This window comes from Bison bison, unplaced genomic scaffold (genome assembly GCF_000754665.1).
Source record: "Bison bison bison isolate TAMUID 2011002044 unplaced genomic scaffold, Bison_UMD1.0 scf7180017864167, whole genome shotgun sequence".
NCBI classification, from domain to species: domain Eukaryota; kingdom Metazoa; phylum Chordata; class Mammalia; order Artiodactyla; family Bovidae; genus Bison; species Bison bison.
In genome coordinates, this window is record NW_011494739.1 from 298,307 (window position 1) to 314,907 (window position 16,601).

At 43.1% G+C, this 16,601-nt stretch overlaps 1 protein-coding gene across 1 annotated transcript in view; it reads right to left on the minus strand.

The window, feature by feature from the left end:
• Positions 1–12,629, minus strand: part of MAPRE1 (microtubule-associated protein, RP/EB family, member 1) — a 27,962-nt gene extending 15,333 nt beyond the window's left edge. Inside the window, exons 1-3 of the mRNA XM_010841703.1 lie at positions 12,205–12,629; positions 2,076–2,221; positions 201–408 (exon numbers count right to left, since the gene is read on the minus strand). Of these exons, the coding sequence (XP_010840005.1) occupies positions 201–408; positions 2,076–2,221; positions 12,205–12,325 (475 nt within the window). The 5' untranslated portion in view covers positions 12,326–12,629. The remainder of the gene's footprint in view (positions 1–200; positions 409–2,075; positions 2,222–12,204) is intronic.
• Between the last annotated feature and the right edge of the window lie 3,972 nt (positions 12,630–16,601).

The following is a 16,601-nucleotide window of genomic DNA, read 5'->3' on the forward strand; positions in this document are numbered from 1 at the left end:
GAGCTAAGAGCAAACGCTGGGCCCTGATGTCACAATCCATGCTCCTGCCATAAGGCTGGGATTATGCTACTTCAGATCCCTAAGCCTATGGCTACTGAATGAATGAATGAATACCTAGACTACCATTATTTGGAAATGGCATTATTTGTGCGGGGGGGTGGGGGGGGTGGGAGGTGGGGCGCGGTTGGTTTGTTTTTTACCTGCACTGCTAGAGCTGAGAGGTTTCTTCGGTTTGTTCAGAGCGGGAGCAACAAGGGAGGGGGCCATTGCAGTTTCTTGACCTTGTCTGGCAGCCACGGGGTCATACTCTTTTCCATCATAGTTTGCATCAAAAAACTTCTTGAACCACTGAACAAATTCAAAATTGTCCTGAAACTTTCCTTTTACTAATTTGTCCACAGGAATTATCTGCAGAAAATTATAAGATTCTTTAGTTCAAAGCAAGAGGTTTCTGGCAGGCATCAAAGGTGTTCACATTCATCAGAATCAGTATAAAGCTCTGCTAAAAGGAGACAAAGAGGCAAGAACTAAATGTTCAGTAAGCCCCTGGAAGGTTGTAGAGCAAGTTTCATTCAATTTACCTTCCACAGAGAACTTAACAACAGCCAATCCCCACAGTTCAATTCCATCAAAAGAAATCAGAAACGCAAAAGAAACAAGTATCATACAGAAGTCACACACACATCCAAACACATTTTAAGATACGTCATTTCACTGTAAAAAGTAAACCTCCCATGGAACTTGCATGGCCACAGTGCCCGACACAAGGTACCAAGTCCAGACCACAAAATAACAAGTATTCTCGATGAACTGTGTTAAAAAAAACATTACCTTAAAAATAGGTCAAGGTACAGAATCAATCCTGGGATAGACTTCTACAAAATGGCATGTTTTTCAAGTAATTGCAATCCTATTAAAACACACTTTAAAGGACCCTCTAAGATTTTTATTGTGCTATCAGGTATTACTTTAAATGGTCAGAGCATAACTATCTTTTAACTCCTCAAGGATTCCAGTTACAATCTGAACTATCCACCCCTCTGAACAAGCAAACTTTAAAAAATTTCTTGGTATGAAACATTAACAAATAAAGCTAAATCTGGAACTTACTTCAAAATAATCCAGGACTACGGGGGTGGAGTAGAGATAATATGAAATAAGACCACCCCTGAGTTGATGATCACGAAGTACACGGGGGATCCCTGCACTATTCTACTTTTATATACTCTAGGAATCTGCCTTATTCAAAACATTAATTCCATAAAAAGAAAAAGAAAAACTACTGTGTATAATAAGACAAACCTAGTTTAAACCATGCCTGACAACTAAATGATATCCTTACAATACTAATGCACATTTTATATATTGCAGAGACAATATTAAATTAAGACTGATTTCAAAGTAAATAAAAAATCAGATATAGAAGCAAGATAATTAGGGGGTGATTGCAAGCTTTACTGAAAAATGTTCCCCGCCCTCAAAATGGCTTAAAGATTAAGCCCTTTTGATGGGGGGGGGACTGCTTAACTGCAATAACGTATTATCTACTAAAACAGAGGTTTTTTTCCCAATGAAGCTTGGTGGACTCTGTTTCTTATAGCTTCACATAACCTTGAGGGCAAGAGGGAACTTTCCAGCACCTACTAGCTATAAAAATATTGTAATTTATACTTTGGTTTTATACTTCACTAAAAAAGTCAAGCAGTTCTAGAATCTTCTCTATTAGAACTACTTATTCTACCATATGGTATGTTTTACAGAAGCAAATTCAGAGATTAAAAGAATTAGATCTCAGATTAATATATTACAGTTAAAAAAAAAAAGGGTACAGATTTACAGACTGGTTTTCCAGACAGCCGCCAACTTCACAATGAAGAAAGACGACCACACGGGAACCAGGGATAGGACAACAGAGGGACACATTGCTCCCGGTAAACTGTTAACTCGAGAAAAGAGAACTATACAAATTGGGAAAAGAAAAACAAAAACATCCAAAGTCATGGGCCAGCACTGGTAGCCTTGGTAATCATGACGAGTTAAGAAATACCCTAAATGAAAGAATAAAGCTTACTTACTTTGTCAACACCCATCCTCTTAAAACCTGCTTGTAGTATTTTGAAGTTCTGGATGTATTCATGTTCTAGTTTGGCTTGGAATTTCACTTTCTTCAAGGCAATGGAGCCAGGGAACAACATGTCCATAAACTGACAGTAGGCAGCCCCTGAGTGAGTAAAAGAAGAAGAAAACACACACTGGAACATTAAACGCACTAGCTATTAAAGAAACAGGGTAAAAAGTTACCAACTCGCTTAACCCACGTACAATTTGAAAAGTTGTGGAAGTGTACCTACAAAATGCCAAAGCATCATTTCCACTTGACTTTGAAATCAGCAACAGAACTGTGGTTCTACGTAAGTTCTACAACATACCCGCAACCTGAAATCCCCTGACGAAGAGAAAAGGAGTGGTCCTATGAAACTTTAAGACTATTCTTTGTAGGAAACAGAAATGACAATAAAATGACAACTAAAAGAACAATGAATGCCAGCAGGAGGAGGAGTTCCCCAATATGGCAAAGATCCGTCCTCTGATCAAAGATCCATCCTCTGACTTAGGTTAAAAACATGTTTTTTCTAAGATGTCTGCCTCCCTGGGCTTTTTACATCTCTAAATAAACTTAATTAACCTATCAGTTTATAAACAAAATTGAATAGAAGGAATCTTTGAGTTTTTCCATTTAAATTTTTTCAATTTTAAACGCCACTATAAGAAATTATTGCATATATTTCATCCCATTTGCTCCCCAATTTCATTCCTTCCTCCACTTATTCATTTTTATCCATCACTACCCTCAAAAGTGTTTTCTTGGCACTTAAAATTTAGGAATGCCATTTCTCTAATGCCTACTAAAATGCACTCTCCTAATAGAGGGCAGGCTCCATGTACACTTACTGTCTTTTCAGGAAAAGGAGACGAGAAATCCAGCGACTACGCAATAGGTGTTCTGCAGAATGAGGCAGCCTTAATAAGCATATTCAACTTATTTTACATCAGGCCAAACTGGCTTCCTGCCAGATCTGGCATAAAGAGTGCCATTATCGTTATTTTTGGGAAGATGCAAAGAGAGCTGGAGAAGGCACTGGCACCCCACTCAAGTACTCTTGCCTGGAAAATCCCATGGACGGAGGAGCCTGGTAGGCTGCTGTCCATGGGGTTGCTAAGAGTCAGACATGACTGAGTGACTTCACTTTCACTTATCACTTTCATGCATTGGAGAAGGAAATGGCAACCCACTCCAGTGTTCTTGCCTGGAGAATCCCAGGGACGGGGGAGCCTGGTGGGCTTCCATCTATGGGGTCGCACAGAGTCGGACACGACTGAAGCGACTTAGCAGCAGCAGCAAAGAGAGCAGAAGCACTTCAGTGATCAGAGTGACATTCTTAGTAGAAAGGAGCACTAGAAAGTGAAAGCCTGATTCCTAAAGTGGCTTGATTTATTTACTCATCCAACAAAAATATACTATGCGAATTCTATGTACCAGGCAGTGAATTAGCAATATTTATGCTTTTTAAAATAGAGGCACTAATAGCTTCCTCAATTTCGTAAAACAACGACCCAGTCTCTTTAACAAGTTAATAGCACGAAGAGTGATGATTGCTGCATTTTAAGGGAGATTTAAAAGTCCACTTTCTGTTGACTGCAATAATTTACCAACTGCAATATATAGATCTGGTTTGGATCCTGATACATACATACCAACTTAAAACACACATATACACAAGGACATAATCTATGAAGCATCTATACCTACAGCACTGCTTCACACATGAAAGATATTTTTTCTGAACCAGCAAAATAAAGTACATTTACTAAATACACAGTTTTCTCAAGCCATTCATGAGACTTTCCATTCAAAACCACTTAAAAGCATCAGTCATCTGCTCTTAAAAACCTGCCTGAAGAACTTTCAGTTTTTATTTTAGAGCTAGAAGAATCCTTAGAGCCATTATAAATTTAAAACCTGACGACCAAAAACTGCGGCTCACGACCACAGAGGCCAGAGACCAAGCTCAGAGCCAGATTCCAGGTATTCTGACTCCCTGTCCACTGCTCTTTCCTATGTCATTATGCACTTTCTTAGAACACCCTACTCCAGACTAAAGCATTTCCTGGCTCAGGGAAGAAAGAGGTATATACCATGCTGCTACACTCTAGCTGGCTGAAACAGAGATAATACACAAAGAAAAACACAAGGACTTCAATAAAAATAGACAAATCAATTGGACAATTCACACACACAAAAATGTAAACACCTAATAAACACACGGGGATCCAACCTAAGGGATCTAAGGGAATCATTTCTTTTTTTTAAATATAGCAAGGGGAATTCCCTGGCAGTCCAGTAGCTAGGACTCACAGTACAGCCAAGAAAAAGGAAAAAAAGTAAACTTAGAAGAAAGGGGAAAAAAAGTAAATTTAATAAAGTAACACACATTAAAAATACATCTAGCAAAGACTTACACATGAAAGTTGTATAACTTCATTCAGGAGAGGAAAAAATGGAAGCAACCTGTATGTCCAACAGCAGGAGCAATCAGTTACATAAATTCGTACAACACTGCCTAAGAGAGTATTACCCAAGCAATCAAAGCACATTTTTTGGCGGGGGTTGGGAGAAGAGCTCAAGACTTAATGTTAAAAGAAAACGTAAGATACAAAAACGTTATCTATAACATGTCTTCATATATGTAAAAACGTTCATCTTTATACGTATAGAAAAAAACTGGGAGAAAGCACACTGTATTACACCATACAAGGTTACTGTTTTGGAGATCAAATATGACTGAACAGTGGCCATCTCTGGGAGGTGGTATGGAACATATTATTTTTTAAAATATTATTATATACAATGAAAATTACTTTTATTATAAGCACACAAAATAAGAAGATAAATGCTTAAAAGGAAGAAGTCTGTCAGGTGGTTATTTACAAAAGGGCTCAACACTCCTGGCCTGTAGATGTCTCAAGTGGGTACAGAAGAGGTTCAAAGGGGCTTTCCTTCCAGTCTCGGCCTTAATAACAAAGCCTGGCAACACAAGGTGCAGAAGAGGACTGCTCTTAGATGACCGCTATCCCAGTGCTTTGGGGCAGGAGAGCAGGTTCACGTAACCTGTGGCTGGAAGATGCAGACAGCCTTAGGGTGGGACCAGATGTGTCATGACATCAACCACCAGGTCTCCGCTGACTACCACAGCGCCGTCCTACGGAGATCTGTGCTACAAGCAGAGAACACACAGGGCACAGTGCAGCCCTGCGCCCAACGCCTGCACTATCTCAAGTGCACAGGCTCTCAGCCATCTTGGGCCAGGGCCCCTTGGAGAATTAGATGAAAGCTGAAGTCAACAATCTATACAGGCCAGGACTTCCTTGGTGGTCCAGTGGTTGGCAAGTCCATCTGCCAAATTAGGGGACAAGGGTTTGATCCCCAGTCCAGAAGATTCCGTATGTGGAGAGGTACCACAACTACTGAAGCCTGTGCGCCCTAGAGCCCATGCTCTGCAACAAGAGGAGCCACCGCAATGACAAGCCTGTGCATGGCAACTAGAGAGTAGTCCCCCTCTCGCTTCGACTAGAGAAAGCCCATGAGCAGCAATGAAGACCCAGCACAGTCAAAAATTTATTAATTTTTAAAAAATGATTCATGTTGATGTATGGCAAAAACCACCACAATATTGTAATTATCCTCCAATTAAAATAAATTTTTAAAAAAAATGAGTTTAGGTGTGAGACTCTGACCAAGAGCATCACCATAACTAAGAGTGAGGGGAAAAACAGATTAAAACAAAAAAGAGAATTCTACGTAAGACAGATGCCCTCCTATCAGAAAACTCCACATTAAGAACTCTTCTCGAAGTTTTACACACAGGAAACACGCTCCATTAAATGCAAAAGTGTTCAGGCTTTGGAAGTAGGTGAGGCTTAAGTCATTTTAAAGGATGAATACAATTTGGAAATAGTCCCTGTCCAGGCATCAAAAAAATAACCAAAACAATCTGAAAATAGAAGACTGTGAGGCGTCATTAATGCAGACATTAAAAGTCGGTCTGAAGACATCTGAACATGAGAAAAACTACCCTATTTTAATTTTAAAAGAAAGAAAACTGTACAACACTGTGTGCTTGTATTTGATACTTACTACAACAGTCTGTAACAGCAACAGACTGGAAATAAATGAAATGTCCATTAACAAGGGACTGATTCAAAGAAATCACGGTGCTACAGAGCCACAGAAGGAGAACGCGGCGCACGCTGCACGGGTAGTGGACGCTCTCCAGAACGCCCGCCGTGCTCGAGCGCCCCCGGGCGTGTAGAACGGGGGAAAGAGAAGCACACGCACAGAACATGGGCAGATGGACGTTTCTGCTCCTACACACTCTCCCTGGAGGCCACCCAGCTGACAACACTGGTCACTTCTGCTCTTTTCACAGGAAGGCTTTCCACTGTTTATCTTTTTGTTTCTTTTGAATTCTAAACCATTTTGAGACTTGGTTATTCAAAACGTATGTCAATTACATTTTAAAATTATGGAAAATACTGAAAATACAGCTAAAATGAGTAACCTTGGACAAGTCAGTTAACTTCTCTCAGTTTCTCTATAACATGGGGATGACAGACCTTACCTTCAAAATACAATTAAAAGATAACAGTGATTATCACTTGTGACAGTACAACAGATTAGTTTTATTCTTAATGTTTCTATGTTGCTGTTCAGTGCTAAGTTGCATCCGACTCTATGCAACCCCGTGGACTGCAGCACACCAGGCTTCCCTGTCCTTCACTGTCACCCAGCTCAAATTCACGTCCATTGAGTCAGTGATGCTATCTAAACATCTCATCCTCGGCCACCCACTTCTTTTTTGCCTTCCATCTTTCCCAGCATCAGGGTCTTGTCCAATGAGTCAGCTCTTCATATCACGTGGCCAAAGTATTGGAGCTTCAGCTTCAGCATCAGTCCTACCAATGAGTATTCAAGGTTGATTTCCTTTAGGATTGACTGGTTGGATCTCTTTGCACTTCAACAGATCAAGAGTCTTCTCCAGCACATTTCCCAAAACACCAATTCTTCGCCATTCAGTGTTCTTTCAGTCCAACGCTCATACCGTACGTTACTCCTGGGAAAACCAAAGCTTTGACTCTATGAACCTTTATCGGCAAAGTGATGTCTCTGCTCTTTAATATGCTGTATAGGTTTGTTGTAGCTTTCCTTCCAAGGAGCAAACATCTTTTATTCTCGTGGCTGCAGTCACTATCTGCAGTGATTTTGAAGCCCAAGAAAATAAAATCTGTTACTCTTCCAATCTCTCCCCTTCTAGCTGCCATGAAGTAATGGGACAGGATGCAAAGATGTTAGTTTTTTAATGTTGTGCTTTAAGCTAGCTTTCTTTTTTAATACATTTATATAAAGAAGACCTAATTACTTATACTCAGAAGAAAATAAGTTTGTCTTCTGCTTCAATTAACACAAAGAGGTATTTGAAGAATTAATTAAGCAAAAAAAAATTTAAAGAGCTACTTTCGTGAGCAGAGGAGTGACTCAATAAAAATGGTCTCTTCAAAAAGCCGTAGACAACCATGGGACAAGCAGAGAGGTGTGTAGGGCCCAGTGCAGAGGCCACTGTGGCAGCAGCCTGCAAACTGAGAAAGGCTACAGCCAAAAGACCCTGCAGAAGACCCAGAACTCTGTGAGTTAGCCTCAAAGGATGCTTCTCAGGCCTGAGACATTGGAAGAATGGCCGAATTCAGGTCCAAAATGGAAAAGGGAGTCAACTTGAGAAAACAAAATGGGAGAGGCCTGGTCAGGGGCAGGTCTCCCTCTCAGAACGGCTCCAGAAAAAGACTGACAGCTGTTTTATATAAACTAAAGGCACCACGGCCCCACAATAAGCTAAGAAGAAAGGAAATCTAGCATTTGCCTGGGAGCATCTGAACACCTCTCCCATTCAGCAGAGCACAGGAACTGTGAGGCTGGCTGGCCTGGACAAGAGAAGGCAAAGAAGGGAGCTCTGAGGACATTCACACTCAGAGCACCATGCTGGGCCCTTAGAAAAGTGCAGAGGGGCCTGGTCAGGGACTGGAACCAAAGGGAGAAATGGAATGGAATGGAAAGCAATCAGCATTCTTCACCCCCTCTCCCAACTCCAGTTTGTTTGTTTTTTTGGCCTTGCCATCACGCTGGTGAGATCTTAGTTTCCCAACTGGGGATTAAACCCAGGCCCCAACAGTGAAAGCCCCAAATCCTAACCACTAGTCTACCAGGGAAATCTTTTTTTATTCTTTCCTTTCCTGCATCCCCCTTTTGACACAAGCAATCCCTCATCGCAATCACTCTCTGTGACCAGGGTCTTTTTTCTTGATAACTATCTTTCCAAAATACTTGATGACTAACTCTCCAAAACAGAGAGACTACAGAACATAATGAACCTTGAAACAACCAGCCAACCCTATCACTGAAGTCCTCCGCACCTTATCTCACTACAAGAGCCAAGCAGAGGTTCCTTTCACCGTTGGACGCAGGGAGCACACAATGCTGATAAACTCAGCCACTTTGCAGGCAGCCAGCACATGAATAGTGTAGAACCTCAGGGCTTTGCCCTCTCAAGCGGAAAACCTATTCCTACCTCTCAAAGCTTGTGCACGGTCAGAGAATTCTGGTGTGCCTGCCTCTCTGCTTAACGAAGGTAAGATCAGGAGGGACCAGGCACCAGTGATAAAGGTCCCTGGGATTCTCCTGAGGCCTCAGTAAACACAAGGATCTGAGGAGCCTGGCTTTCTCTCTGACTCCAATCCCCTGGAAGCAGACCTTCTTCAGGGACACAGTGTCTACAGTTCATCCTGTTTGGAAGTTGAGACCCCATTTCCTAAACACCAACATGCACACAATGCAACCTCTACATACTCAGAAAAGCCCCACACCACTCTCAAGGGGGGAACAAGCTGTGAACAGAAGTTTGTTTACAAATCACAAAGTATTCTGAATGTTCCACTGGGAAAAAGCACTTTATAATAAGAAAAATGGCAGGCAGCAGGCAAAATTCAAACTCTTTACAGATTTTTAATGAAACAATATCGCTGTAATTGGTAATATATTTTAATTTGTTCAACTCTCTTCCAAATGCTTCTTTTCAAAAGATATAGCATGGATGAACTTCCCTGGTGGTCCAGTGGTTAAGAATCCACCTGCCAACACAGGGGACATGGGTTCAATCCCTGCTCCGGGAAGATCCCACATGCCAAGGGCAACAAAGCCCATGTGCCACAACTACTGAGCCCATGATCTGCAACAAGAGAAGCCATGGCAATGAGAAGCCTGTGCATCCCAACTACAGTAGCCCCCACTCACTGCAACGAGAGAAAGCCCACAGGCAGCAATGAAGACCCAGTGCAGTCAAAAAAATAAAATAAAAAGATAAAGCATGTACACAGCAGAAAGAGTACAGGCTATGTGGCCAGAAAGATCTGGATGCAAAATCAGGCTCTATAATGCATAAGCTGTGCCCCATGCAGGCTCCTCTGAAAAACAACAATGTGTCCTGTCCCTTGAGAAACCCAGCCTCACATTCAGGGGCTGGCACAGAATCAGTATCTGAGAGCTATTTTTACAGGTGAGTCTCACAACAGCCCAACAGGTGAACCAGATCTTAAGAGCTTCCCTGGTGGCTCAAACGGTAAAGCGTCTGTCTGCAATGCAGGAGACTCAGGTTCGATCCCTGGGTCAGGAAGATCCCCTGGAGAAGGAAATGGCAACCCACTCCAGTATTCTTGCCTGGAGAATTCCGTGGATTCAGGAGCCTGGTAGGCTACAGTCCACGGGGTCGCAAAGTCAGACACGGCTGAGCAACTTCGCTTCGCTTCACTTATCCCAGTTTACAGATGAAGAACCAGAACATCAGGGTCCCATCAAAAGTCACACGTTTAGGGCAGACTGGGGTCTCTTCGTGCCCTGACTACCAACGACAGCTCCCTGACTGAATGAGAGAAACCTGGAGCCAGATGAGCACACGTACAGTCTTACCTACACATGAAAAGAGATCTCATTTTTTAATTAAGTGAAATACATCTTGAAGTGTATTTATAGAAAAAGACAAATTTCAGGGAGAAATTGCTGGTTAAAAAGCTGGCTCCAAACAAAATTAAGATGACCTCATCCCCCCCCATTAGTCATTAATCATGGGGCAAACGAGTGCTTTAAAAGCCTCCAACAAAAGGGGATGTGGTGGTGAAATGAAACTAGAGGAAAAGCAGCACAGATCCAACGGCACCTACGACTCACAGAGAAACTGACGCTTAGTAGGCGTGACTCCTGGGCCCCCCCTCACTGTACGACTTCACAACGAGCCTCTCTGACCATCTATAGAACTGGGATTAAATCTCACAGAGGAAGTAACAAGACCAGCAAATGAAACTAAGACCAAGACTCAGCTACAAAATAAGGAAGTACAGAAGCTGAATTCATTTAGAAAATTTTCATATAAATGAAAGCAATAATTTTAAGGAGATCTGAATGGCACTAGTTGGTCAAAGAAAAGTCTGAAGAACAAGTATGGTACAGAGGCTGAAGGACATGGGCTCTTGATTTCAAATATGGTTCAAGCCTCAATTCTATTCTGGGTTGTTTAAACCTATACCTATTATTCAATTTCTCTAAGCCCATTTTCTCATCTGTAAAAAAAAGGTTAATAAACATCCCCACCTCACAGTTCAGTTCAGTTCAGTCCAGTCATTCAGTCATGTCCAACTCTGCAACCCATGGACTTCAGTACACCAGGCCTCCCTGTTTATCAGCAACTCCTGGAGTTTACTCAAACTCACGTCCATTGAGTCGGTGATGCCATCCAACCATCTCATCCTCTGTCGCCCCCTTCTCCTTCCACCTTCAATCTTTCCCAGCATCACGGTCTTTGCAAATAAGTCAGCTCTTCGCATCAGGTGGCCAAAGTATTGGAGTTTCAGCTTCAACATCAGTCCTTCCAATGAATATTCAGGACTGATTTCCTTTAGGATGGACTGGTTGGATCTCCTTGCAGTCCAAGGGACTCCCAAGAGTATTCTCCAACACCGCAGTTCAAAAGCATCAATTCTTCAGCACTCAGCTTTCTTTATAGTCCAACTCTCACATCCATACATGACTGCTGGAAAAACCATAGCCTTGACTAGACAGACCTTTGTTGGAAAAGTAATGCCTCTGCTTTTTAATGGGTTGTCTAGGTTGGTCATAACTTTCCTTCCAAGGAGTAAGCATCTTTTAATTTCATGGCTGCAGTCACCATCTGCAGTGATTTTGGAGCCCCCAAAAATAAAGTCTGTCACTGTTTCCCCATCTATTTGCCATGAGGTGATGGGATCAGATGCCATGATCTTAGTTTTCTGAATGTTGAGCTTTAAGCCAACTTTTTCACTCTCCTCTTTCACTTTCATCAAGAGGCCACCTCACAGAGGTACAGTGATAAAAAGATATTTGAAAGTATTTACATAACCCTGGCACACAAGTGTTCAATTAAATAACTGTTGTTATGATTACTAGGAGAAGCTGAAGGTTCTAATTCTCTACCCAAAGATCAAGATAAGAATTCAAGTAGCAGCAGGACATACAGCTCATCCTTCTACTGTCATATTCTTGACCCCACCTCCTATCTGGGGTAAATCCATTTTAATAAGCCTAACACATAATGTATGTTCTCGTTTTAAATCAGCACTTCTCTGCCATATTCTTAACAAACAGTAGTTCAATAAAGTTGTGGCTGAAATAGCAAACCGGCCTGACTTTGGTCTTGAGTTATGTGGAAGTAAGAAATGCCACTGATAAACTAATACAGAACTAGAACAATTACAATTATTGTCCTCAAATATAAGTCACTTCAAATCTGGATGCAAAGAGTGCAGACGGAGCAGCTGAGGCTAAGTAAGCTGCAGGCCTCAGAATGGAGCCGCTATAGCGGGCGACGGTGGACATACAGGCCAGAAGAGAGCAGGCTCCTTTCAAGCACAGTCCCACTCACAAGTGGAACCAAGGCAAGGCTGAAACAAACAGAGCAGCCCTAACACAGAACCCGAACCTGTGGCTTTTGCAATCAGACATGGACCGACCTGTGCATCCCTGAAGGACCCGCAGGCTTACTTGGGGAAAGGGGTCTACTGAACTCTTACCTGAGCACAACTGTTCGATCTTTGTCAGATTCAACTGCAGAGACTCATTGATCCAGGCCAGCATGTCATGTCGACTGAGGTTATCACTGGTGACCGACGTTGAGTACACGTTCACTGCCATCTTCTACAGCACGTGAGAAAAGAGAAGGGATCGCATTACTGGGCAGCAAGAAAGCGCAAGCATTTCCTGGAGTCACCAGAAGTATGGGGACACTCAACTTGGAAGCCTCACCCCCATTCTTCCCCAAGATACCAAATCAAAGACCTAGGGTTCCAGCCACAAGCCTAGATTTCCAGGAGTAAACATAACCTGAAATGAACGGCTCAACACCAGCCAGCCTAAAATTCAGGCCCCATTTTAATGTGACTGGTATAAAAATGTGCTTGCTATGCTATGCTATGCTAAGTCACTTCAGTCGTGTCCGACTCTGTGTGACCCTATAGACGGCAGCCTACCAGGCTCCCCTGTCCCTGGGATTCTCCAGGCAAGAACACTGGAGTGGGTTGCCATTTCCTTCTCCAATGCATGAAACTGAAAAGTGAAAGTGAAGTCGCTCAGTCGTGTCCGACTCTTAGCAACCCCATGGACAGCAGCCTACCAGGCTCCTCCGTCCGTGGGATTTTCCAGGCAAGAGTACTGGAGTGGGGTGCCATTGCCTTCTCCGATAAAAATGTGCTTAGAAAACATCAATTCATTTATCCATTAATGTATCAAAATGTTTACACCAGTTTTCTTCAGATGGTGGGCTTTTTATTAATTTCTCTTTATAGTTTCCACTACGAAGTTCTCCGAATTTTCTTAAAGACTATGTCCACTTTTACAATAGAAAAAGTAACCTTTTCTATAACCTAAGTACTACTGAGGTGGTGGCAAATGACCTCACAGAGAAGAGTCCTTAGTAAAATTCTCTGCTGAACCTACTCAGGACAGGAGGCCATCTGCAGGCCTACTAAGCACCAGGAGCTTAGCAGACACTTGGCTAAGCTAAGTGAGAAGCTTAAGCAGAGTGGCTACAGCCCTGCAAGCAGGAGGGTAAGGAGCAACAGAAGTGGGAAAAGTGAAGAAGCCAGATCCTGTTAGGACTCTGCAGGCATGATGAATTCAGATGTTATCTCTTAACTGTTCAAGAATCCCTTCCTGGGATTTAAATGGGGGAGAATCACCATTTAAGTTTGAAAAAGGTCACCGACTGCTGGTGAACAGATAATGGGAAGAGAAGATTCAATATGAGATAAGGGCAGGTGGATCCAGACCTAAATGAGATTCCTGGGCAATTACCATGAGGACTCATGACTACGAAACAGCAGTCCCCAACCTTTTTGACACCAGGGACTGGTTCTGTGGATGGCAGTCTTTCCATGGACAGACTGGGGAAAGGGGGGAGGAGGCAGGCAGGATGGTTTTCAAATGATTCAAAGTGCATTATGTTATTGCGCACTTTATTTCTAGTATTATTATATCAGCTCCACCTCAGATCATCAGGCATTAAATCCTGGAGGTTGGGGACTTCTGCTAGAAAATACTAAATTTCACAATGACCAACACTTGTAATTTTCCTCATTTCATGTGACATCAATATGATCAATGGGGGAAGAAAAACTCAGGAAATTTGGAACCACCATGGGACTCTGAGCACTTCATTCCTCCACCAAGGGACTAGCTAGTCTTCCCTTGCGTCTCCAGCACACCTCACAAGTCAAACAGCTACAGAATGTGAGGGCCGGAAATGATGGAGATCTACCACACAAGCTCCTCTTTATCTGATGTCTCAGGCTTGTGCCCTCACACCCCCCTCCCCTGAGGACTTGGCACAGCATATCACACAGTGGGCTCAGGAAAGGCTACCTGTCTTCAGGCTGGCAGGACAGTGTCAAGCAGAGAAAAATGTGTCTCAGAAAGCAAATTATCAACTCTCTTACCTAAACTCAGATGATAAAACCATGTTATACTAGAAGTCAACACAATTTAGTTACTGACTCCACTGGGAAATTAATCCCTATGTTCCCACAGCATTTCACTCAAACCTCTACAACTGTCATTATCTCTTCATTTCTGAATCATTCCCAGATGGGATCTGAACCAGTAGGAAATTTGCTCTATGCAAAGGGCTGAGTATTTGAAGCCTGGGTTTGAACATGAGGCTCTCACTCAGTTGTATGAACTTGGGCAAGTTACTTAACTTCAATACACCTCATTCATCTTATGAGTGAATGCCCCCTATTTGAGGTGACGTTTAAATGAGGTAAGGCACAAAAAATGGTTTGGTATTAAACAAACAAGTCCAGGAGAGAGACCTTGTCTCATTTATCCTATCTCCAGTGCCAAAAACAGCACCTGAGACCTGTCACTACCATCTCTCACCTCCATCCACTGCAACAGACATCAAATTAGTCTCTGTCTCAAACTGTTTTTATGCAACACCCAAGGAGAATTTTCTGAATCAAAAATCAGACCAAGTGACTTCTGTGTTTAAAATCCCTAAAGGAAGAAATGAAATGCAGACTGTGTGGTATCAAAGAGAAACACATGCAAACAAAAACCACCACAGCCCCAGGGTGAGCACCTGTAATCTATTTTGGCGATATTCATACATACATCCATCCGGTACTGTGTGTATCATGCTGCCATAAAATGTAAGCAGCTGGTAAAGCCACATGTGTCTCCTGACCACACCTCAGCTCAGAAAACCTTAACGGCCTTTCCTCATCATAAATTTAAAACTCTTTCATTAGCAGCACATTAATACCTGGCCCCATGTGCTCCGCAAACTCTGCAGCCACTAAATACATGGGGCTAGGCACCCTGTGGATGTGCAATAAACATCCACTGACTCAACTATTTAATTTGCTCTTCCAGGCAGTCAAAAGAGACCAGCTCTCAGAGCCTCAGCTACAGCTAGCGACAGCTCATTCTCTTCCTCCATAAGGATTCCTCTGCTTGGCCTCAATGGAAGACAGACCCCATGATCACCATATAAACCTCACCCTTCCTTGATCCACATTTAAACTTCCTTAAAAAAGCCTCCCCTTACCTCTCCATATATAGCCTCTCCTAAAGGCTCCCAAACCCACTCCAATTCAAGGCTGGTTGATGAGCACTTATCACTTTCAAGGTACCATACTGAGCACTATGGAATGGGTGGAGGGGACCCCCCCCCCCAAAAAAAGCAATGTGGCCCTAGGTAAATACTTCACCTTTCCGGATCACAAATAGCTCATCTGCTCATCCCGAGGAGGCAGTGAGGATTAACTAAGACTCTAAGTGAAAAACACAGCATGTCCTAAGCTTCCCTATGTGTCATAAACCGCTATACATTTCTTAACCACAAAAACTGTATACATATATACACCATCATAAAGGGCACACTGGAAACACACTGTCTAGATCTGGACCTCAGGGAAGCAGCGTAATACAGAGATTAAGGGCCTGGACTCAAAGAGTCACAGACTTGGGTTCAGCCACCTGCTGGACACCATAAAGCAAATAACCTCTCAGAGTCTCGGTCCCCTAATTTGTAAAATGAAGATAAAATCTGTTAAGAGACAAGTGCAATATTAAATGACATAAAACCACACAACACCTGGCACATAGCAAGTGCCCAATTAGCAAAGAGCTGCTATTACCACTACTCTTACAGATACCCCATCAGAGAGGTGGATGGCAGGCCTGGTGCATCTTCCTTCAATGAACTTCAGGAGTTTCAATCCCAAAATGGAGTAGAAGCCCAGCTCTGCCCTGCAGCACCCCAGGTCAGCTGTGAAACCACGTACTGAAAAAGCACTGTTCATATAACCCTATTACACTGTCCCGCCAGTGATCATACGAAATTCTTCTCCATATATTAATTTTCTCATTTCCATGTATTTTTTCATTTTCGGTCTCCCCACCACAACGTAGACTACTAAAAAGCAGGCCTTTGCCCTCCTGCTCCTGGGTGTATGGCCAGTGCTTAACACAGTGCCTAGCGCTCCGTGGACGCTCAACAAATACTGATGAAGAAAGGAAGAAGTCCAGGGAGTTGGCTTGCTTTTCGCCATACTCGGGGACAAGCCCTTTGTAGTATTATCTTTCTCTCGCGTTCTACAGATGAGGAAACTGAGGCCCAGAGAGGTTAAAGCACCTGCCCAAGGTCGCACAGCAGGGAATTCAATACAGATTGGACTCCAAAACCTGGACTCTTAAATCATCAGGCGGCCCCGTCTCCTACAGTGGGGGGGTCCTCAGAACTTCCAGCAGGCCCACTCCAACTCCACACACGCCCCCTACCCGGCCCAACCACCCCGGAACCTCCTGCCTCCCGTCCTGGTTCCACGCCTAGGCCGCGGCCCATAAGCCCCCACGCCGCCGAGGGGCAGCCCCCACTTCCGGCCCGACGCCCCGCCCCCGCTCCCCCACC